Genomic DNA, 25,421 nt, shown 5'->3' with positions numbered 1-25,421 from the left:
ATTTATTAGCTGGACTCTTCAGATGGAATAAGGCTGTTGAATGTGGACACGTAAGTCTGATTTCATCCTGTGAGTTCACTGCTCTCACCTTAGCTCGCTGGTTCTGAAACCACACCTGGACCACCCGAACGCTGAGTCCTGTCTCTGCGGCCAGCGTCTCCCTCACCTGCACACATCGACACAAGAGATTTCCAGGGTTACACAAGAAAACACACACACGTCATATACCCTGAACTGCTTTCTCCTCCTAAACATTTCCCAACAGGCCACGTTGCCTGTTTGATTTCCGTGAACGTTGAATGAAAGCAGCGACGCGGTCTGTTTGGAACTCTTGATTGTTGCCTGTTCAAAGCTTTGGAGCGGGTGCAGCGGTCGCACGGAGGCCGTCCTCCTCTATCTCAGTATGATGTTTGGTGCAGGCGGGCTGCGTTACACCAGCCTGTCTCGGCTAACACAGAACAGAAAGCTGCTCGCCACTTCAAAGCTCGCCTCTGAGGTGGGGGAGATTTTTTTAATTTGAGAATTTTATTTGTAAAACTACTGTAGGGCTCGTGGTTGGCATCTAAATCCCCATGTGTTCATTACTCCAAATACAAACCAGAGTTTTTCTTGAACGCTTCCCTCTTACCTTTCTGCAGGGTTTTGAGGACACCTCGAAGGAGGCCTTGAAGGCCCGTCTCTGCTGAGTGGTCAGGATGGTGCGTGGTCTCTTGGGCCTCCTGGGATCCTTCCCATCATCCCCCTTGCCCTGGCTTCCGATCCCTTTCTCTGGCTTGATGTCCAGCTCCTCGTCGTCACTTTTCTCTGTGGAAAGAGTCATTTTTTTCAGTAACATCAGCACAAGCTTGAACTGACTACACCCTTTCAGCCACTGACAGCCTGCAGACAAATACATTTTCGCTCTTCCCTGCTCCGGGAGATTCACACACCACAAGTGCATAATCAAAGGAGACACATGTGTTTTTGATACTTTCTTATCAATTTATTACAAAAGGAAAAGGCCACATGTACGATTTGACTTACAGAAGTCTACGGCTCTTGCTTGGAGAGCACAAGGAAATATGCACATTTGTCACTGAGCTGAACACTGCGTCACTTGTAATTTATTGCTCTCAGCTTTGTCTGATTTACACCAAATCAATCTCTGATAAGAACACTACAACGAGTACAACATGAAAAAGGCAACACGAGTCCATATGAGAAATACATCTCCTGTGACACGGCAAGAAAATGCTTTTTTTGCTCCGTTTTAGATTTCTAAATAATGACAAAATATATGGAATGTTAGATTTCTACAAGCAGCAACAGGATATTACAGTTCCAGGTAGCAACAGTGGTTTGAACTTCATGTTTCTAACCTACAATGTGCCATTAAAACTAAATAATAACTTGGTTTTATTAGATTTTTTTTAGATTAGAAAATCATATAGCTCTTTGCATTTATCAAAAATGAAAAAAACATCCAACACTCTCCCCGATTGAGAGATCAATTTGTCAATATTTTGTAAAGATCATTAATATTTTTGTATTGGAAAACAATGTGAAACCTCTAAATACGTTTACTTCCATTTTTAAAATAAATTGTTGTCACTGAAGAAAAACAATAAAGAAGACGTATAGTGTGAAATATGCTGCGGCACAATTCTGCAGTGCCTTTCAATAACACTTGCAACAGAGGCCTTTGTTAAGCTTTGTAAACATGACGTGGAAATTAAATCAATGAATAAAAAAACATGAATTATCACTCTATGTGAAAACAACTGTTTCCCAATCAGAAGCAGCAGTGAACCGCTAATGAACCTTAATGATCTTGGAGTCTGCCGACTGTGAGAAGAGGCACCCGCATGATGGCTCAGTGTCTCCTGTCATCTGGTTCTGATATGTATCGACATTTCTCCGCTGAAAACCTACATTTCAGCTGCTGCATACCGAGGTTAACCTCTGTTCATGTCAACATTTTCCCCATCTTGAATTTGGAGACGTGCACAAAGGACATGCCGGCGCGATACACTGGGACACGACCGATTGTGGAAGAGGCAGAGCAAATATTCCCACAAGTTGACAAAAGTTGACACAGGCACAGATGTATTTGACAAATTCCCCGCTTTTGTGCACGTCTAAATGTGAGCCAGATGGTAGTGAACAGTGAGGCTTGGCGAGAAGCCTCATTGTGTGTGGAGGCTATGGGCGAGGAACACTAGAGCTGATAAGAGTGGAGGCGCAGGCTTTTCTGTAGAAAGGCCCCAAATCCCTCTGTCACTCACCATGATACAGTGATTTAATTCTTTCCAGAACCAGATCCTGCCCACGCATGGAAAGCCATTAATACGGGGCGGCTTGGCTTCGTCCTGTTTCCACTTCCTACTGTATCATAAACCTACGCTCCCCACTTGAATGAGAATGCTACAAAATCAGCCATTGAAAAGCTGCAGATGGAGCCGTGTTAGATGTTTTTACTGCTGGTGTCGCATGAAAAATCTCACATGCCTGGCAACTAGTTTAAGGCCAAATTAACTCAGTATTTGTAGCTTGTTTTATTGTTGATAATATAGTGCTTCAACAAGTGAGATCCAGCTCAGGATCATCATGGAGGATGTGTATGTTGGCGACCGCTGTGATGGAACAGAGCATACAGAATACAACACCCTGGTGCCACACGATGATCGCACCACAGTGCTGCTCTCACTCTGGTGCGAGAGGGTGCAGAGGGCTCACCTGAGTCTGAGTCATCGGGGCTGACCGAGCTGAGTAAGTCCTTCTCCCTCTCGTAGTCGATCTTGCACAGCAGCTGACCCTCCTTCAGGACAAACTCGTCGCCCTTCCGCAGCTGACGGTCGCACACGCAGCAGCAGAAGCAGTTGAGGTGGTAGACGCACTCCAGGGCGCGCATCACAAACTCCGTGGGGGCGATTTTCTCCAGGCAGCCGCTGCACTTAGTCGCAAACAACCTGCAGAAGGAGACAAAACAGACGATTGGAGGTGTGTTGATGACATAGAACATTTTGTACGAGAGAAAAAATTGAGCATTCATTCCTATATATAATGACTTGTCTAGTCTTGATGACCAATCAAAGGGCCACAGTTTTGCCATTCATCTATTCACACACAAATTCATGTCGAATCTATGTGCATCACTTTCTCTATTACACTTCAGGATCTTGCTCAAGGACAAGTGGGAATTTTTTCAAAACACAGCGACTAGGGTTCTTACAAGAACTCACAAATATGAACATATCACATGCATTCTTGCCTCATTGCACTGGCTACTTGTTTCTCAATCCCTGAACGGCCTTTCACCACCTTATCTACAGCAGACCTCCTCATCCCTTTCTCCCTGCTTGTACACTTTGCGATCTGATAACCAGCTGTTACCCTCGGTAACCAGGGCAGGACTTGAGATGGTGGAATAACCTCCCTTTGTCAGACAACCTGCAGCAGCGTCCTCTTTTCAAACCCTTTTAAAATATATTTTTAGAAAATGGCTTTCAAGTAAATGTTTTATCCATCGTCTCTTAACTTGTTTAACTTGTAACAAGTAGATAAAAATTTAAACAAGTAGTTTAAATTTGTAATCACATTATTTATTTTCTGCTTTTATGTTTTGGAGGCACTTTGTAAACCTATTTTTTGAAAAGTGATCTATAAATAAAGTTTATTATTATTATTATTATGATTAGTAGAAGTAGTACACAAAACGATCAATACGTAAGAAATGATATGTTCCACTGCTCCGTTCACTCAGGGGTTCAGCTGAAACAGCCTTACTGTAGCTTATGAGCTAATGAACCCTCTTCTACCTACTGTTTTGCCACATGTGACCACAGTTCAGCAAAACCTGCAGATTGAACATTTTAATGCTGATCCAACATTTCTCGGCCTGGTACGACCAGTATTTTATGCTGACTTAAGTTGGCTCGTCTTAGAAAAAAAATCATAATAAACTCACATCACTGAGTGTTTGTACTGACATGATTGTCCTTCTTTTCTAGTGTAATTATTAAACTGTATTTGAACCGTTATCGTGATCTTATATTTGTCACTTGTTGCTGTTCAGCAGGAGTTACACAGTTTCACTTTAAGTGTTTTTCTTTCGAGAGGCGTGTGAGATCTTTATTTTGCCTACTTCAGCTGATCATGGAGGGTTTTTGATTAAGACTCAAGTGGACTGGCTGATCCTGTGTGCAGCTGAGGATGTGACTTGTCTGGCAGAAGCTCTTCTGTTAAAGATTCTGGGGTGGCCCCCTGAAAAAAGGAGCCGGATCATGTTTTAGAGCAGCGACCAATCCCTGCTCATCCCAATCAGACCTTCACTGGCAATTTACACATTTCTTTCATAACCACAACACTTATTTGCATCAGATACCATATCAGAGACCATGATTCATTGCTGACTACTGGGCAGCACTGGAGTCTAGTTCATATCTCATCTGACTATCTAATATTATGCCTCTGTGGTGCAACACTGCCTCGATCACCATTTCCTAGACAAGACCTCCATCTTCTTTGATATCCTTTCAGGAAGATGTTTGCATTGTTTTATTGGTGACTGAGAGGCATTTAATTCATCCTCTGTTGTTCCGAAGAAGCCACATTAAATGCAGCAAGAAGGCCGGGAGTGTGGTTGATCTTGTCCAGCCCTAAAGCTGGATTTATTAGCGGCCTCTTTGTTTGCCCTGGTCTGGAAGACAGCTGGCAACCGCCTATCTATTTGTGGTGAACATCTATTTCATTGTGCGAGGCAGGGAGGCAGCGAGAGGAGCAATTGACATCATGTGCTGGTCCGGGACAGGGATGAGCGATAGTGATGAATATAATGTGTAAATATGAGAGGAGGGAGACCAAAGGAAGGTTTTGTTATGGTAATGCTGTTATAGGTGCTGATTGAGTGGTGATACCGCGGCGTGTGTGCATTCACACATGTGAGTGCATGTGTATGAGCAGCTGTGTGCACGCTGGAAACAAGATAGTGTGGTTTTGCTCGTCTGCACAGCCTGCTGAAAATAATTACTGCTCATCAGAGGAGCATCGGCAAGGCAGAAATTTATGTTATCTTAATGACATCTCATAGAATTGATAAGTTCTTTTACTAATATCATTCATTGTAATGAAAATCCCAGCCTGTATCTGGATCAGAACACGGCAGCTACAGCATCTTATTTTCTTTTGAACCATCATGAGGCAGCAAAACAACAGAGATATCAGAATTAGCCCTCTCCGGGGTTCATGAAGTACTTTAATCTTTCATTTATTACAATAAGAGGCAAGAGGATTATTATTCAACTATGGAAAAACCTGAAGGATAATCCCCTTAAAAGACATTTCGCAATGTTTCTCAAACAAATTACTTGCCAACCTGGATGTATCTAAATGAAAAAACTCTAAGTTTGGTCACCGAAAAAATAAAAGACACAAGCAACACAACACTGCAATTTCTGCAAAGATAAACTGAATATTCTGGGACTTGTTTCCAGTTTTTAGAAGGATTAGCGTGTTACATGCTGGGATCAGGGAGAAGAGGTGATGAATCTGTCAAGACAAGTTCCCAGCTCTAACTCGAATGTTTAGCTAATGATCGGCGGCTTAGGCAAAGAAAGAGAGCAAAAAAAAAGTTGAGGAAATTACTTGTTAGCACGGTTTTGATATGTCCAGGCCTCTGCATTCACCTACGACCGCTCTTTTAAATCTTCTCATCTAGATGAAAACATTCTCATTCAGCCCTCTTTCCTTTCTTCTTTCTTCTCTCCGAGTCTAATCTTGTAAGCCATTATTTTTCTATTTCCCCTCTCTGTCACTTTGCATTATTTTTGCTGCTGTAATTCCTATTCGTCCCTTCTGGAATCTTCCTGTCCTGCTTTGTCCTCGGGTCTAATCCGGACTTTCTGCCTGTTTTCAGTCCCCGGTCCCCATTCTCAGCGGGGTTCAGATGGAATAGCCATGCGTGACGCCCCTTCTATGGCAACCACACCTCCACAGGAAGGCAACGGCGACTTTTCGGATGGGCAGAGAAGGCCTTTGAGAAGCTGGCAGCAGAAGTAAATCCCTCTCTAAGGAACAAGGAGAATTAGCAGGGAGCAGTGGACTAGGGATTTAACCCTACCCCTCTCCTTTGAAAGGCGCAGTCAGTCCCACTCCTGCGGCTCGCCACAATCAAACAGAGAAGGAGTGGGGAGGTGGCAGTGGGGAAAGGAGAACACAAACTCCCTGAATGACACAAGCAGTGGATTGTGGAGGAGCCTAATCCCACTTTAATACCTTTCCAAGTTCAGCGCCTAAAGAATGCTCTTTAAAACAACACCACTGTGTGAGCAGTGAAGGTTGACCAGGGGGAGGCACGCCATTCAGCCTCCCCGACATTACCTGATTAGTGGTTTGAGGACCAGGCCTGTGGGCCCGCACGCCAACAGGAGACAGAAGGAGAAGATGTAAATGATGATTTTATATATAGAAAAACAAATCGACAGGGGCTGCTGATAACATTAGCTGAAGAGGAGGTTTCGCAGCTTTCTGTGAGGCTCCACCGGGATATTAAAGATATCAAAGAAGCTGTCGCTGTGTCTGGAATCAGACTTAAAGTGGTTTAGGGCAATCGTTCTCTATTTTCTGCCTCTACTTGATCCCAGTGACCCGTCACACTAAGACCTGTATCCACCTCAAATCCACTTTCTGGACGTTCAGCTGCTCCGGTAACACGACTCCCAGTGTCGCAGAGGCAGGGCCGATCGGCACCTTAAAGCTCGCTTGTTTATAAAAGACACCACAAAGAGGACCACCAGCACGACAACGCCGCGTCCCGGCTCTCGCTCTCCCCTCCTCCCACACCTGCGTGCACAGATCAAGTGATGAGACCCTCCTGTGTGGATCAATGGCCGCATCTCAAGCGGAGGGAACTGTCAATATTTACCCAGGCCTCCCCAGAACTGGACTCATAAATGAAAAAAGAGCCCATCTCAGCACATCCCTCTCCCACAGGAATCATTACGTCCTTCGTTTTAATCCTGTGTCCACATACCTGTAATCCCTTGTCTGTCCTTTTCTTTCGTTATCTATGGTTGTCTCTCCCTCCCCGAGACAGATTATCACACTGCTGAGGCTTGTAACGCTACAAGCTGTGTTTTGAGCAAATGCAAGAAAGAAAACAACAAAGAGCACGATGAAAAAGACAGAAGCCAACAGAGACCGACAGTTATTTGTCTGATGAACACTTCAGCCGGGCCAAGTGCAGCTAAGAGACTTCGCCCTCTCCACTGCTCTTCTTCTTCTTCTTCCCCTCCTTTTTCCAGGCACTCTGGAGAACTATGCACTCTCCCTTTGAACAGATTATAGGCAACTTAAAGTGTGACAACATCTTAAGCTCTCACCACATGTTGCCAATGATTTCCCTTCTACAGACATTACATTTAATGCTTCTGCCGCAGTGATAAGCATCAAGAGGACTGGGTGGGATAAAAGAAACCGGGAGGAATAAGAGGGGACGGGGTAAAGGGGGAGCGAGAGCGTAGAGCTGCTTATGTGTCTTGATAATCATGCTACATTTAGCAACACGTGCAACAGTCTCACCTACTCCCCTTTTGCTATTGAACAACACTTGGAGAAATACCATAACAATTTGGGGAAAGAATAGCCGGGGCTATTATGTCACCGCACCCCATCAAAGACAGAGGGGATGAGGATTATCCAGGCAGCAGCTGTAAGCCATTACTTTGAAGATGGGCTCTCGTGTTTGGGCAGGAAACCTGTGGCCATGCCAATCATTGCTGAGGTGAGAGATGAGGCCTGGGAGGCAGGTCAGACAAGGGCCTCCGGGGCAGGATGAAGGGCACGTGGAGCAATCGGTCAACTGTGCACGCTCCATATTTCCAGTCTCTTTTTTTCTACCGGCTTTATCTTGGATACAAAATGTGGGATCAAACCAGACATAATAAGATTTCTTCCTTTCAGATCAGATGTGAGAGATAATGTAAATTTCTGAAATTGGGAAAATGCGCTGAATCCACTGAAAGTTAGGTGAGAAGATTGACACCACTAAATGTATCCTTAGCATTAAGACTTACAACAGGGCGGACACATGATCAACCAGCTAGACTGTAAATATAAGTGCAGTTGCTTAGCTTAGCAGAAATATTCTGGTTTATGATCACTTCTAAAACTCCATCTTGTTGATCTTTGGTAAAAATTAAACAAACAAAAATAACATGATCTTCTCATTCAACTCATGACATTAAAGCATTCGGAGGAGGTTATATTTGCACCCATGTCCATTTGCTTGTTGGTTTCTTAAAAAAAAATAAAAAAAAATAACTACTGGATTGAATTTAGGATGGCGTGTGGGTCAGGGAAGAATCTACTTGTACTGATCTGGATCAGGGGAATTTTTTGTCATGGATCTCTATGGAAAAAAGAAAAAAAAAAAAGAAATCACACATCACATATTTATGTAACTGATATCTGTGTGTGTAAAATTTGGTGCAGCTTGATTGGATTTAGGTTGACTGCTGGGCCTTGGTGGCAGTATGTGCTCTACTGAGTGCCACTCTAGTTTTACAGTTTTCACATACTGTACATCTGAAAGAAATGTTTAATGCCTGTATTTAATGAACAGCTAATTTTCAGGTGGATTCTTGTTCTGTTTGTTGTCTGGAATGACAACAAACGGATCTGTCTCACAGACGCAGCAGAGGTCTCCACACTGTGCCGCAGCCACTTCTCAGCGAGTCACCGGTCACGCCTCAGTATGTGAAAATTGGCTCTTAGCAACGGTATCAAGAGCTTTGGTCAAAGAGGAAAACATTTGATGCCCAGATGTTTTTCGCTGCACATGAACGAAGGCGAACCTTTTCAACTTCGTCTCAACATCATGAAAATTGCTTTGTTATGTTTGGTCCTGTTGTCCTTTAAATGCAGCAGACACTACATGTTGACCACAACGGCCTAAAAATAGCAACCTGAATTCAGCCATTACCAGTGGTTGATTGCTTGCAGAGGGAAAAGTAAACTCAGAATAAAAAAAAAGTGGCGCTTTAACACAATTCATTTGCATATTTAAACAGATCCAGCCAAGGTGTAACCTCATCCATTCTTCCTCTGTGAAAATGGGGTTAAAGCAAACTTCAGTCTGCTGGAGTAGTAAAGAGTGGTAGTGATAACACTGTGTTCATAAATGATCTCAGTAGCTGACCTTGTTTCATAGGATCAGCATTTCTCTTTGGAGCATAGATTCATAGAGAGTAATGAAGCCAAATAAAAAGTGCCATCCTTCTGCTCCCAAGGGCCAGCTCCAGTCAGCTCTAAAAGCTGCTTAATCACCATCTCGTGCTTACTGCATTAGCATAATAATGGCCTTTAAATTGAGGCTCTTTGTTTTTTAATTAAACTCCCAGCAGGTAAAAGTAAAACACATTAACGGGAGATGTGTACACCACTAATGGCCCAAAGGTGCCTTCTTCATCACACAGCTCTGGCCACAGGGTTCTTCTTGTTCCCCGCGCTGAGGCGCAGCAGCGGCTGCCTGCGAGCTCACAGGGGAGGGAGGGAGACGAGCTGATTGCACTTGGCATAGCGAAGATAATAGCAGGGACGTGTTCGATGTGTTGGTGTATGCATATGCACCTGCCCTACATCTCAGAGGGAGCACACTTAGTAAAAGCTGCTGAGCAGAGCTATAGCGGGCGCGTAAAAAGATGGTGGTTACAGTTCGTCTGCAGCAAAGTGCTTCCAGGATCATCTATCCCACACGTCTGCTATTGTGAAAACAAATATGGCCACTTCATTTCTACGGCAGCGTGAGCTCCTATGTGCTGGAATGTGCAGCAGCTCCTCAGACGAGTCCCCAGCCAGACAGACATATCTGTACATAACGCTATACGGCACAGCTGCACAAAGAAATCCTAACCCTTAAGTCGTTTTGCAAATGATCTCATTGCACGGATTGTGTGTTTCACAGATTGCTCAACAATTCAAATACAGTTCAAAACAAGCGTGGTGTAGTAACTGAGTGCAAGAGACTGAAAACATGCAAATAATGTGCATGTATCTTTTTTTTATTATTATTTGACCAGTCTGTCTTAAAGTAAATGTTCCTCATGGCCAGTGTTTTATTCAGAGGGATTGAATTATAAAAAAATACATAATGCTAAATACAGTCAATACTGCATGTTCCTACAAAGCTCCGAGAGCGGTATGCAGAGAATGATCTTGCAGCATCAAGCAACCCGCTGCTTCTCCTCCTTCACATGTATCTGCTAATGAGTCACTGGGAAAACAGCATGGAAATAATCCTCCCCAGCCACACAGGTAGAACAAAGCTCATGGAGTGAAAAGGACAGTGTATTGGGCAGCAGAAGAGGCTAAGTACACAGCTAAATACAAGAGTAAGCAGGCAGGCACACATGATGCTGTTTGGACAGCTGGTGTTCCTGAGTATGTAAAATGAGTGCAACATTGCATTTAGGCTCAGTTTTGCGAGCTCAGAACAAACAATACGGTTGCACACGCTGCACAATAACATCAGTGAGGAAATTATTGTAAAGATGTTGTGGCTTTTTTCCTGCATATTTTTTACCTGTCCCCAAAGCCGCGTTGATCCTTGAACAAATAAATTAGGGGGTTTGTGAATTACAAGGCGTTTATAAAGTGCTTTTCTCGGCCCTGTTTTTAAGGACAATCACTGCTGGAGACATGACATGTTTACAACGAGGTGGCCCGTAAAAAAAGCAAACAACCGAGGCCCGAATAGAACCAATTAATATCATACACATGCACACATTTTATACACATATTTTTTATAATTCTACAAGTATCTGTTTGTCTGCCCCTTCCAGGCTAATCTGTGTGAGGTGGAGCAGAGCTCACTCTTAAGGGCTCGGCCTCGCTCGATGAGCCACTGCGAGTGATTGCCGCCTCTGAAAGAGCAGGGGGAAGCAGAGAGAGTGATGGCTACAATAAGTGTAATGGCTATCACATGTTATAGAGCTATGGCCGGCTGTAACTACCCACAGATACATGCATTTCTTTTGTTATTTTTTGATTAGAGAGGTTGATTCGGGAGTTAGAAATCCTCGTGGGTTATCACCATTTTTGGAGAAATAAAAAAAAACTATGATCTAATTTCCATAGTCAAATAATAATTTCTAGTTGTAAAAGATTAAAATCATGAAGTAAAAGAAGCTTTTGTCCATGAACACATGGACATTTTCTTTATTGTGAGAAAATAAATGGACTCATCTTCGTCAGATTCAGCGCTGGAATGGTTAAAAAACAACATTTGGATTGGAGGGCTTTATAATTACTATTGACCCAGAGGTTCTGGGTCTAAGAAATAAAACAAACAGTAATATGAGGTGTTCTAAAGCACAAGTCTGCAAATATGCAAAGACAGGGTCTGGTGGAGAGAGCATCATGCTTTGGCTTCTTTTCTCCGCTCCTAATCTGTGGGCCTACACAATATTAAGACGGCTTTGGAGCCACTTGTGACCCAGCTGTGCACTAATGAAAAATTCCACAGCTCTGTGCAGGGGCCAATGGAGCTTGACCCCCTTCCACCCTGAACCAAGCAATGTCCATCTTGAGGAGTTTACCAGGCCTGAAAGATACTGGATTAATAGATAGAAAAGGAGAAAGAGAGACAATCTGGGAAAGACTGGAGAAATAAAAGGAACTTGTGTGTTTCCCCCCTCGCCCTTCTTCTCTTCCTCCAATCTTTAGTACATCGGTGTGAAGTAAAGTGTTTGCCCAGGTTTTAATGGGCAGAGATGATCTGCACATCATTGTGATGTGGGGCAGGTTGCATGGGGGGCACCCTGTTTACTTAACAGAGATTCAGTCTAAGCCCAAAATTAGTTTGGAGGGAGAGAATGTGAGGGAACCAGGAATTAGACGTTGTTCACATGATCCGGGTTCGTGTGTTTGTGATCCTGCTGCCCTTGATTCTCTGTCTCTGCGTCCTCACCGAGACAAAAGTCAGCGCTATAGAAGCAGATATCAAAAAGAACGCCAGGCACGACGAAAAGTCCACAGACTGGATGAGGATACAGCTACAGTACGCAATTATAAAGTAATGTGCACCATGTTAACTACTCAGATATGTCAATAAGCAGGGGTGGCTTTTATAAGGATGTATATGTTTTGGTCTAGTCTGTCTTTCATTAACTCATCCCTTTTTTTTTTCTTTGCATTTATTTATCCAAACCAAAACACCCACACCAGCCGCCCACTCATCTGCTGCAGTTGCTAACGCTCAGCCACACAGATACATAACCATGCAGATAACATCTAGGAAAATAGCAAAGAAACGCAGAGGAAAATAGACAAGAAGTGGAATGAAAAAATGGTGCCTTTTTTTCCAGGAAAAATGGACGTCACGATATTCATCCTCGTTTCTCTGGGATTGGGACATTTTTGATCTTAATTAGATCTTGAAACCCAGAAGATGGCAGAGACTGAGAGACTGTGGTGGGACACATCACTCAAGCAGGATCGATAGCAAGAATTTCACCCCGCGCGAACTTAACCGTAAAGACTCATCAGATAATAGTCGTCTCTAGAGCGGCATCCAAATCATCGATGCTTTGAAATTGCCACACACTGTAAAAGATGACTCCACCTATATTACGCTTGAGGGAATAGATAACAGATCTAAATGAGGGGTGGAAGAGCAGGGGGGGAGAAAATGAAAAAAGGGAGAGCAAATAAAACAAAAATAAACATTGTTATTGAAAGGCAGGATGCTTTAAGACCCGGGGGCCAGGGATTAACATTCAGATTAGCATTCAAATAATATATTTGAATTTCTGATCAGCAATCCTCTTCAAAGAGCTAAATCCCAAGATTAGCAGGTGTTATGCTAAAAAGCTGTGTTTTTTGTCGGGAATGTCGCTACACTAGCCAAACAAATATGTCTTTGAGTGTGAAGGGCTGGCATGGATGTATGGCTGTAACCATGGCGACTGGCTGGTAGTTAGGAGCCTTGGAGAGGAGCGCAGTGTTGGAATGTGTCAAACAGACAGAGGGGCGCACATACACCGCAGAGCAAACCAAAAACCTGCTGTTTCACTAAAGACCATCAGCGACATTATTGAGACCACCTACAAATACCAGGGGGGTCGAGAGGGACAGGAAGGTCATTTGGAGCCTTCATTATTATGTTCTTTTTTTATTCATTCTTTCTTGGTTTGATTTAAGAGTGTCTGAGTGAGGGAGTCAAACATAAAAGTGGTGAATTTATATTGGAAGAAGAAGAAAAAAAAGATCTATAGCTCTAGTAAAAGAGTCACACTGTGTTCAACAAAATGCCAAGAGCTCCACATTTTATCTACCACGGATTTTCTTAGTGAACTTTAGATGCAGAGAAATAGAGACTGAAATATTTGTAAAATATTGGACGTAACCTTCAGATCTACCAGCACAAGTATGAGAGAGGTTGTTAAAAGTGTTACGCAGCTTCAATGCCGTAATATATTTCTGTTAAATATCAGATACTAATTTATGCTTCAATTATTACACAAATTACTTTTCTCTTGTATATTCACATAAATTCACAGATGCAATAATTGTTATATGTTTATGAAATTTGGTAATTTGTTGATTGATTTTCCATTCAGTGCCATGTGATTGTATTGCAACAGTTCAGAGGTGGAACTTGTGCTTTTTATTCCACTACAGCTAAAGATGCTTTTTACAAATAATAATTGTGAAATACAAAAAATATGAGGTCAAAAAAAAAACTGCATTGTTTTAAACTAACAGTATAAAAAACTTAGCTCCACCAAAATGCATCTAATAATCATATAATATAATATGAAATAGTATAACACTCCCTGGTGCTATATTTTTGATTTACGAGTTTTTCAGTAAATTTAGCTTAAAATACTAACATGTACTTATATCTTATTTCTTATATCTGAAATATGTAGCTTTTAAAATAACCCCTGCAGTCCATAATATTAATGTTGATAATTACATTATTGTTGTCTAAGACATACATTCCTCTCTAGGTACAAATAAGTCTAAAAGAACAATAATTGAATTGTCTGGACTTGCTGCAACCTGTGTTGTGTATGTGCATGTTTGTGTGTTTAATCTTGAAAGGGAAATTCTCTCTCCATCGTAGCAGCTAATGTTACTGTGAAACTATGTTGTTCACGTCTTAAAGTATTCAAGCATGCCTTTTGCCCCAGGAGGTCTGGCAGAGAGTTTGTCTGATGCCTTTTCTGATTGTTCTCTCTCTCTCCTCTCCTCTGTCTTTCCCACACACCCACACAGAGACACACACAAACTGAACGTTTGTCTGTCATGTGGTTGGCGGAGTGTAAAATCTCATCTCTCCAGCTGGATGAGAACAGGTTCGACAAAATTCCCTTTTCTCCACGTGGAGCCTTTAAGGCACAGAATAGAATGGTGATGCATGGCACGGCACGTCTCTCTGCAAACCAACCGACAGTGGATCTGCATGGCCCTGCGGCGCGTAGCTCCAGTCAGCTCAGTGGTTGTTGCCACAGCCCTTTAGTGACTGCGTTATGACCCCTGGAAGAACACTGACAGGGTTTGTTTTTTCTCTTCCCTTCAGCTCGGGACTCAATAAATTGACACTGTGATGCACTGCAGTCTGCAGAGATACAGGTGCCTCTACTCAACGGCTCATGCATACAAGGCCTGGTTAAACTGCCTCCTGTGAATCCTCAGGAGACCGTGATGCGGCAGCAGCTGTAGTTATGCATATTTGGTTGTGAACACTGGTGCCCCTGGTGCCCCTGCCACTCATTGTTGCACATGACTGGGCCGATATGGATCCTTATTTGTCTTCAGCTGCAATGACAATGTGTGCCGCCACAGTGACACCCGTGGTCAGCCCTCTCAGCGAGGAAAAAGGTTTGTATTCACCCACCAATTTTACACCCTCTTTAGGGCCAGGAGAGTCTTTGTTTGCCGGGGAGCAGCCCATTCTCTCTGGCTGTCTGAAAAAAGCAGCTGTTTCTATAATGCTGCTGCAGCACTTTATGCTGCAGAATGATAAATGAAGGGAAGAGAGGCAGAGCTGAGGTGCAGCTGAAGCACACACACGCAGAAACAATGGCATCGGAGGGTCCGTGCACTACATGGATCTGATCTCTACGCCTCTCTCTTTCAGCCCCTGCCTCTCTGTTGCTTGCACACACACCCACACACACACGCATACTCTCTCTCTGCAGGTTAGACTCCTGGAGCTCACCCATAGCTGGAGGTTATGTGAGCGTGTCGAAGCGGGGTGGGGTGAGGGGGGGTCTAAACAGACTGACATGTCCCACCAGTCCCTGCGCAGACCCAGGGGAATGAGAGGTTGCGGTGTCTGTCCCACCGGGACCTGTCGCTCCTCTGTCCTCGGGGCAGTCATCTTCCTCTCCACCACCAACCTAATGACAGAGCCCCGAGGCCTCATCACTCCACCCCCGCCAACCTCCTCCCCTCCACGCTCCTCTCTCTCCCCGTTGTCCTACCCAGGTGTCTGTCAGAGGGGTGTCTGCTCCGCGACTGGTGTAGCTGTCCACATAAAGCCACCCCCCTCCTCCCCTCTCCCCCCCGAGCCTCCTCCCCATGGCCCGGGGCTCAGTCTTTCATTTTGAAGTGGCGCAGGCCAGCTCTGCACCAGCCTGGGCCCTCAGCCTGCAGCCTGCTCCATTGTTTGGCCTCAGAGAAAGACTATTATTTCAACTCAATTTACTGTGAGTAAACACTGAGTGATAAGGCCCCCTGTCCTATCCCTCACACACACACATGCTTGTCTGATCCCTCCCTCCCTGACCGTGGGCTGTAATATACACTGCCAACAAATCACTGCTCTCAGCCCGTTGCTATCACTGGCTTTAGAGTGGAGCTTACTAATTCACTTTCCAACACAGATCGGAGGACAGGCCTCATGTGTTTCAGAATATGGCTCCAGCACCGAGCGGCATTTAAAGGGCTTGTGGCCCTATGGTGGACTGTTATAAATTTTAAAGAAGAGCTGCCTAACATCTTTACCCGACCATTCACATGCTAAAGCGGCAATAATCGGGTATAAATATTCAACGATTTAAACAGATAAACACTGCTGCGACAGTTTATTAACATAAAGAATTTTAATCACTTTTGGCATCAGGAATATCAAAGACAAGCCGGGTTATAAATGGATTGTCGCCTCAGATCAGTTGAGGTCAGAATAATCAAGATGGTAGTTTTTTGTTTCCTGCACAATAGATGCAGAGTGACTCACAGCTGCAGCAATGAAGCCAAGTGACCGAGGACACGACTGAGGTGGAATTATTAACACACAGATATGATGCTTTTCAGCCTGTATGAGCCTTGTTTTATTTTTCATTGTTTGGCCACAGAAAAGCCCTCGATTCCTCTTCTGTGTGAAGAACCGTACTATGTCTTAATTATACAGAATTATCAGCCGCCTTTAAATAGCAGTCGTTTGCACTGTCTCCGCCTTACGTGGTTAACATAATTATTTGGGCGCCTACTTCATCTTAGGCAGAAAGAGGCTGACACAGTAGCACAAACTAATGTGATAAAAGCTTAGCATATCACGGCTTGATTCTGGGATTTTAAAGGTAAGTGTTTATGACAAGGTAATAATGCCTCATGCAAAAGGCTGGCCTGTAAATTGGTTAGTTAGGGCATGATGGATGAGGGGGAGCCTAACCTTATTTCCAATAGAGCCTCTTGATTTCTAGAGCTGAGGATAATGAATTTGATTTAATTAGACCATCCCTCATCTAATTAAGAGTGGGAGAAATCTGACCCGGTGTGTAGTCTTAAAACAGACAGATCTTTGAACCATATGGACACATCTAAACAAAGATCGCAAATTAACTAGTTTGAAAGAAAGGAGCACTTCAATAAAGAGGCACCGCGATAGCCACCATCCCTGGTTATCGAACCCATGCTTCATGAAATAAGCAGCGGAAATGTAATCAATTAAAAAAAATGATTATTGTGTGAAATAAAAACAAACTATCAGCCCAGATGAGGAGATGAGAAGATGGGACAAGGGATTAGGCAACAGCTATAAAGGTCCAATTAAAGTAGTGATTCATCATCAGATTATTAATGAAGCTTACGAGTGTCCTCTGTAGTATTAGTAATGGGCTGCTTGGCCTATCTCCCCCTTAAACCCTATGGGTAGACCTGCTCCTTACACTGCCAAGGTAATCTCTTTAAAGGCCAAGGAGCTCCAGCCTCCAGGTCCCGGAAGACGCCCTTTGCGCTTCTCCCACCACCTGCGATACTCTGTGCTCCACCTCACAGGCTTGACAACTCTCATTATGGCTCCAACTTTTCTAAGCTTCGCCTTGGAGAAAAAAAGGGGAAAGAAAAACTCTCCCAACTTGATCATTGTGACAGCCCCGGGTGTTGTATTTTGTCATCCTCTGACTAACTGGATGTTCTCGCAAGAGCCAGGAAATCAGCTTCGTCCAGGTCCAGATATCCAAAGCCAGTTCTGATTCGCTTAAGGCTCTGACGATGTCTGTGGCTGTGGGTGAATGAAATACCTCAAATCAGCCATTATTACTGCATATGCTAGAGAGCCTTACAATACTTATCATTGACGGTCCATCTCCTAGTGCCCCTTGTAAGCACACAATACACATCCTCATAGATGCTTAGGTAGCCAACACACTGCAGATCCAATTACCTGTAATACACACTTCAGTTTATCTCACTCCCAGTCATTATCTAAATTGCCGACATATTATTAGGGTACCTGCTTGAGAAGTGTGTGTGCTTCTCTTTGTCTCCTAATAGGGCCCAAAGGGAGTGTTGTTTTGTACGCATCCCTCTGCAGGCTGTAAGGGAATGGGCTTTATAACCGTTTTCCAAAACAGAGGTGTGTGGGAAGCACAGAACACTTCACCATTATGCACCGAACACAAAGGCATATGTCATGACATGGTGAGTGGTAGAATCAGGAGATTAATTATGTGATTGTAGAGTGAGGAGTCAATGTGGTCCCTCATTACATTACCCCTGATCTCCAGAGGAGCCCAATTGACTTCAGAGGCACACAGGCTCCTCCAAGGAAGATCCACACTGATTGAGAACTGTGACAACTATTAACGGTTGATTTTGCACGGCCTCAGCGGTAGTGCTTCTCTAGGTGTAATTGTAATTGCACCACTGAGGTTTAAAGCTTGTTTTTATGGTTTGTTACCACCTATAGGCATTTAATGTTGTATCCCTAGACTCTAAACTATGGTTTCCAGTGAAATCCAGGGTCCAAGTAAACTCAGAAAAAGCAAATTCTTGAAAAACCATGGATAATCATGGTGCAATTTATTTGAAATGAAGCTGCTTTTAAAAGCAGTTGAGTGCGTTGCTTTTGACCGCCAAAATTCCTCTTAAGATCACAGATATTAAGAAAAAATAATACTCAAGCAGAGAACCTCAGACTGTGATCATGTGAGTGCAGCAGACTGTTTTGGCATTGCAGCTACAGTTTGTGGAAAAACTCTATCGTTGCTTAACAGTCACTATTCTTTGTTTGATGCTTTCACTTATTTAATGAGCAGAACGTCACCAAGACTGTCACAAGGCCGCAAAGGGAGAACTGGAGGCAAATCGCACCTCTCATCATTCAAATCGTGTCCGTGCAAGCGAGATGTACTCTTGACACTGGCCGCTCCTCCGAGGGCCATATATGCAATTGCTGAATAGCTGCAGCTGGAAATGTCTCATCCATAGGGACACTCGCAAGCAATAACACGCCGTATGAGAGACAGACAGCTAGATTGAATAGAGAGACAGCTAGACAGGCAGAGATCAAGACCAATCCCGCTCCCATCATCTGGCTGCACGCTCGCAGGTCAGGCTTAGCTAATCTAATTCCTGGGCTTTCCCACAAAAAGCCAAGTGCCACTCAGGAGAAGTGCCAGAAAAAAGAGAGGGAGAGGAGAGGGGTTGGGAAGTGGACGAGGAGTGGGCTGGTGGTGGTGGTGGCGGCGGCGGAGGAGGTGGTGGTGGTGGTGGGCTTGAATAATTATAAATCAGAGGAGCTTAACCTTCTGGGGAGTTAATTTGAAGAGCACTGGGGACAGGGGAGTGGGACTCTTTATTTCCCTGGGGTGCCCCTAATGCCATTGTGAGGGAATGGAGAGATCAAGACACGCGGCAATATCGTGTCTGTTAGCGACCATATGACGAGCTGACCCCGAGAGCCGCGTTCACAACCACACCTGCCGTCATCAGGGCTAATTTGTTAAACATATCAATAGCGGTCTGCTGGTCCTTTCTCCGCCACACCGGACCATTGATTCAGCCAAGGCGCTGAATGACAACCCCCGACCCCCTCGACTTCAAACCCCACCGCCAACCCTCCACCAACAGACACATCAAATTTATGGCCTGTTTTATTTTCAAGAAATGTACAAGACAAAAAAAAAAGAGTTGGATAATAATTAAAGCAAAAATAAATCAATCAATTTTATATGTGTTGGCACCGTGGCAACAATTTCAAGTCAATCTATAAATTTATTACACCTACTAAAAGCCTATTTACACACATAACATTGCTTTGCCTCCACCAGCCAGCCCACATGCACAGTAAAGCAGGGAGAGACACGTACAGCACTGGAGGACGGGGGGAAGACAAAGAGGGGATAGAGACGCAAACCGAGGGTTAGATAAATCACAGCATGCACAGAAATGATACTTTGCAGCCCTTGGTTCTGTGAGCGCCATGAGCTGGAATTCTTTTATTTGGACCGGGGGCCTCTGTCTCAGGGCTCTCACCGGGAGAGTCTCCTGTCATGTTGAAGCATGGAGGCTGAGGGATTGGCTGGCTGGCTGGCAGAAAGAGTCTGTTGTGTGGCTGTGGCTGTGGCAGCGGCGGCAGCGGCAGCAGCAGCAGCAGCCTATGGCAGCACAGACCTCGACATCTGGATCCAGTTTGCTGAGAGCACACTCAGACAGGCTTGACTCTGCCAAGGGGAATCTCAGCCCTTTGATTCCTACTCCCATGGCCCGCTCTAATTGTCATCCCTCATTACTTAGTCAAAGGTGGAGGGATGAATCATAAACTATTACAGAGAAATGACATTTCCTGCTCAGAGAGAAATCCTCCTCAGCCTCGCTCCCCGTCTCATCTCAGCTGATAAGGACGATGAATTTTACACACGGCCGGACTGCAACCATCTCTCCTCTCTGCTCGTGTAATTAAGATGTAGCTGAGAGGGTCTGTGATCTTATGAAGCCGCAAACGATGCGAGAGGGGAGGGGCGAAGGTTGCAGCCGCTTCGATGACAGTCGACAATTAGAGAGGGGATCTTGGCTGTCAGTAACGTCTTCACAAAATAATAAGCCCACGCTCAAACCAGGCATTAACGGTAGCAACTGCAGGAATTGCTGCAAAGGAAAGCAACATTGTTTTTTTGTTGTATATGGAAGGTACATATTGCAACGATACAGCGGGTCTCATAATTTATAGCTAATAGAGACAGAATTATAGCAGAGTTTAATGTGTGCGGAGCATCTACTGAGGCTTTTTAAGCACTTTCTCACTGTAAATAATCGGATCTGCAACAGGATAATTGTATTGCTTTTCTGTTATCAAGACCTCAAACGTACCCCTGCCGCAACTTTCAGCTATCAGCTCAAGCCTCTCGTTCAAATCCACCTCAACAAATTAATCACCGTGCTTCAAATCGCATAAATTCCTGCAATTTATTTGAACATCATTTGGAGAAGCACCAGAGCAATTTTGTTGATTGATTAAAGAATAATCTTAAGCAAAAGCCCAAAAAATAACAGTCTAACTGAATAATAAGAAAATGTTTCTAAAGAATTCTTTGTAAGATGTCAACTGAATAAGATCAAAGCAGAATCAACGTGATATAATAACTATATAATAAAGCAGCAGTCAAGCTGATGATATAACCAGTAATGACAGCAATGTGTCTATGCACAGCACGGGGCCAAGTGAGAACAGGTTTTGTTGATCTAAAGTAGATCACAGGCTGAGCTACAATACCTGCCTTTGATATTTCCTCTTGTTTGTTTTGGAAACTCAATGGTGTTTGAATGTGTCCAGTGTTCGAGTGTGAGATGTGCCCTGCTCATTACCCCAGAAGTGGAATGTGTTCTCTGCTTTCTATGACACATGACAGCATCCGTCATTCAGCGGCACAGAACTACACTGATGACAGATCACTCAACCCTTTTTAAGTGTAATTTTATTTTTACCTGAAACAGAGAGGAAGCTGCGCTGTGGAGTACCGCGCCTCCTCCGTCAGTGCGTTGTCGACCGCGATCAAGTTTCAGCATCATGTACTGACTTACTGTACATTTGCGGGAATACCAAACGGCTCAGAAAGATGTATATCAGCGCCGTCTCCCTTACACTGCTTTGACTCGTCTTTTTTTATAGTGGTCATCATTCACTCACCACCGGCTAGATGAGCCATTTTTTTCCAACTCAATGCTAAGCCTACCATCAGATTAGGCAGTCTCTGATTACAGCGCTAATTGTGCACGTCCACTTAAGAAGCTGACAGCTTGGCGAATGAGGAGGCTTGCAGGCCTCCGCGGCATGACACTCATCCATCACAGCCTAACCGATTGCATCCCTCTGAAGGCTCAACACGCTAACACCATTAGCTCTACTGCTGGGCATCTAACTAGCACATCACTCACACGGCTACATGCTAACAGCATTACGGCTAATGCTGCCCCTCTAACTAACACATCCGTCATAGGGCTAGAAATCCTACGGCTTTACTGGAGCACACGGAACCACAGTGTCTCTCGGAGACAATCACCCGCATTATTTTGCTCCTGTTACTTTTGTTGCTCCGGTGCTAATACGCTCATTTGTCTTTGAAGATGCCGAGTGCCACTGAAAAAAAGTTGTTTTGATCCTGTTTGCCTCTGCCAACAACAGATCTGGGTGTATGGGATAAATACGCATGCCTCTGTGAAGGGAGCTATTCAAATAGGATTATGATTTCATATTTCACAAAGACAGTACACCACTAGGATGATTTTTAATTAGAACCAGAATCGGTAAAAAGAATGGGGCATGGAGACAATAAAATGAGGAATGCATTCATCCATGGGATGATTCTCTAGCTTTATTTAAGATCCGTGCCAATGTGCTAAAAGCATTAATGAAGTTATAAAGAATTATGAGGGGAAATCAAATTTGCCTCGCCACTTGAGCGCCACTAAAATGCCAAACAATAAACTACCAGATTGCAAATTAGATCAGTAAAAATATCAAACACATTGCGGTGCAGGAAAATCCATAATTGCATTTAGTGCCTGGCCTCTCCTGGGGGAAGAGACACTAAAGATCATCAGCAGGCTACACAGGAGCCGCTATTGACAGAGCGGTAAAAATCGACAGGCTAACTAAATAAACACTCCAGGCTCCATTAAATATTCAACGACTGAGATTTGACAGTCTAGCGTGCCTGCCTCTCCCCATCGCCTCCATTGGCTTTCCTCTGCAACACATCCTCTCCCGTCTTCCCTCCTCCTGTACCACCCCCCTCCCAACCAGCACCACCACCTCTCCCCTGTGACTCCTGACAGCAATAAATGATGCGGTGCCTGAGGGCGTTGCTCCAGCGGGAGACCTGGGAGGATAGAGCAGGAGAGCAAAAGAAATAAAGGGGAGGCAGCCTATGACCAATGGCCATTAACCAAGGACTGAGACAGGGCCCTATGACATCTACTACTGACACCCCACCCCCTCAGCCCACGCTCAGGCAGACTCACACATGCACGTACCCTGCTACAGCCTCCTCTCTCCATTTTGTTCTTTATATTTCGAAACCACAAAGACAGCTGAGCCAGAGAGCTCATGCAGAACTGTAGAAAGGTGGTTTCCGTTTCCATTCTGCTAACTCAATCATAATCAAACAGTTTATCCCATATGTTTGAAATAAAACTGGCACCTAGACGGAGGTAAAAAACCCATCCGCTCATGTGCCATCAAAACTCCGCTGCTGCCTCTTGACGAGATCATATGCATTCATCTGCCGATGCGAGCCGAGCAAGGTTATGCAAATGAGAGATGACAGTGTTATTGTGTGAGGAATATCAATGGAGTAATTACTGTTCCATGTCGGGCTATTGGCCCTCCGTTGCTGCGCCCAGCCAGCGTGCTTCATTTCTCAGCAGCCCTCTCAGGGGACAGATGAGCGGCGTGCTCTGGAGAGCAGAGCTAATAATGGCAGCTCGGATACAGGCAGGGCTTAGACGAGCCCCGGGGTCCTGAGCTGCAGACTGCTAAACGTTGCAGGGGTCTCAGGAGAGCCCCCCAGCAAAGATGAAATGATTAAAAAACCACCCAACGTGACTGACAAGCTGACCGGCCACCTATAACTCTTTGTGTGTGTCGGGTCGAACCACCAGTGCTCGCTTCAATCATAACAGCAGGTTACCTTTCTGGACATTAGTACACGGCCTGATTATGATTCTTAGTAGAGAGAGAAGGAAGGAAATAAAAACCAATGTTGTCAGATGAGAGGAAATGTTCCAGGGAGCTAACCAGCATAAATGTGCTCACACTTACTGAAACACGTCAGGTTTTAAAAATGACTCAAATGAATTGAAGGGATTTGTAAGTCAAAAAATAGAAAAGAAGAGACGGAGATAGGTAAACACAAAATAATCCTGTAAGTACTTTGCTTCCCTGACACTGTGAGTCAGATCATTATGATCTGGTCTGGATTCTTTTTAGTGTCTTGGCAGCCATCCAATGAGCAAACTCCTTTGGCATGTAAACTGTCATCGAATTTAAAGCTCAAATTTGTTGGGTTGTTTAACAAAGCGCTCTCTTCAACGTGCAAAAGTGGCGGCTGCATGTAACATGTCAACTTTATCATCTTTTACATGTGAGGGATTGTCTAATAAATAAAAATGTTGAGCAGCCAATAGCTCACCTGATGGGCGAGAAAGGCAACGTGAAGAGAAACTTCAAAGAAGGTGGAATGGTACAAACCCTGGAGCTGTGAATTAACATACCAGGCAGGAGGAATGTTTCTCCCACACACCTTAGTGAAGCAGCAACCTAATCACTTTCTCGTTCTTGAAAAAAAAAATCACCTTCTAATTCTGTGTTTGTGTATTTTCTTCATAATTCAGTTAAAGAAATCAAAGTTATTAGGTATTACCATTGAATTCTATCTGCATTTATGGCAGCTGAAGAACTAAATGTTCAGATTTCACAATCTATAAAGGAAACTGCTTTAGGGACTGTATGATAAAATAAAATGAATGAGTGTTATGTATTTTCTCAAATTTCTTTGCTAAAGGGAGACTTTTTTGCAAGCATTAAGGGGAGGGCAGCATTTATTTATGTCTTTTTTTTATGTTCCTGTGCAAATGAAATATTAGGAGAATTAGGAGAAGAATTAAATTACAATAATGAAAATGATCATCCCTTTGACATACTATGGTTATTACAGGGTGATTATTGCAGTACAAACAAAAGTGAAACAAATAGTTCGACCTTCCCTCCCTGCACCAGTCATTTAATATAATATTACTTACAGCTTTATCGCTATGATATAAAGTACAGATGTTTTAACGTAAATACCAGATCAAATCTTACAATCCCACCAAAATACAACCCCGTCTGCAAATCTGATATCTGTGTCGTGATCTGGGGCGTTGCGCTTACGAGACAGGGGCCGTATGAAAAAGGAGGTTCATGCGCTGCACTTGTACCTTCACACTATTCATTTCCAGGTCAGGTGCACCTCTCACACTGTCCAGACACCTCATACATCATGCAGGCAAGGACCAGCTTATCTCCATACTTATCTCCCGAGTAATAATTCCCACTTAAAGTTGTAGCCTGCAGCAAATGACTGGACGGAGCGAGAGTGGCAGGCCCAGGTGCACTCCCTGCTATGAACACGAACAGGAACACGTGAGAAAACTAAGCTAAACTAAAAAATATATATAGAGAATTTTACTTGCGCATGGCAAAAAAAAAAAGGAAATTGATTGTTGTCCCTGATTTCAATGTGAACTCCTATGAGATTAAAAACAACAACGAATATATTATTTAAATTGCCTGAGGTCAAAAAGTGAAACTGATTTATTACCTTTGCCCCCGGTGTAATCTGGTGCTGCAGCGTGGGGTTGGGGGGCATTCAGGGGGCACTTGTGTGAACATACGCAGCTAAAACAGTCAACTCAATCAGCCGCTCCCGCTCGACGAGCGCCAGAGTAGAGCCCAAGCTGAGTTACACACACACAAGAATACTTCTCCTTGTAATACAGCCGACCACCCCTCCTCCTCCTCCACCACCCCCACACCGTCAAAAAATTCACAGAGGATGAAAAGAGTCAAACCCGATTTTCCTCCAGTGTCTCATTTCAATCGTGAACAAGAAAGAAAAAATAACATAAGTATATAAAGTGCCCCAAAAAAGACACCTACTGTATATTTGCTAAAT

At 43.9% G+C, this 25,421-nt stretch overlaps 1 protein-coding gene across 2 annotated transcripts in view; it reads right to left on the bottom strand.

Annotated features, from left to right (window-relative positions):
* Window positions 1-25,421, bottom strand: part of lmx1bb (LIM homeobox transcription factor 1, beta b) — a 46,008-nt gene that overhangs the window by 4,278 nt on the left and 16,309 nt on the right. For both annotated transcript variants that reach the window (XM_034596624.1, XM_034596623.1), the window contains 3 exons: window positions 2,716-2,948; window positions 629-804; window positions 89-166 (listed from right to left, as the gene is read on the bottom strand). In XM_034596624.1, the coding sequence (XP_034452515.1) occupies window positions 89-166; window positions 629-804; window positions 2,716-2,948 (487 nt within the window). The remainder of the gene's footprint in view (window positions 1-88; window positions 167-628; window positions 805-2,715; window positions 2,949-25,421) is intronic.

This window comes from Hippoglossus hippoglossus, chromosome 9 (assembly GCF_009819705.1).
Source record: "Hippoglossus hippoglossus isolate fHipHip1 chromosome 9, fHipHip1.pri, whole genome shotgun sequence".
NCBI classification, from domain to species: domain Eukaryota; kingdom Metazoa; phylum Chordata; class Actinopteri; order Pleuronectiformes; family Pleuronectidae; genus Hippoglossus; species Hippoglossus hippoglossus.
Note: the sequence above shows the minus strand (reverse complement) of the source record. Positions and strands in the feature narration are given on the sequence as shown.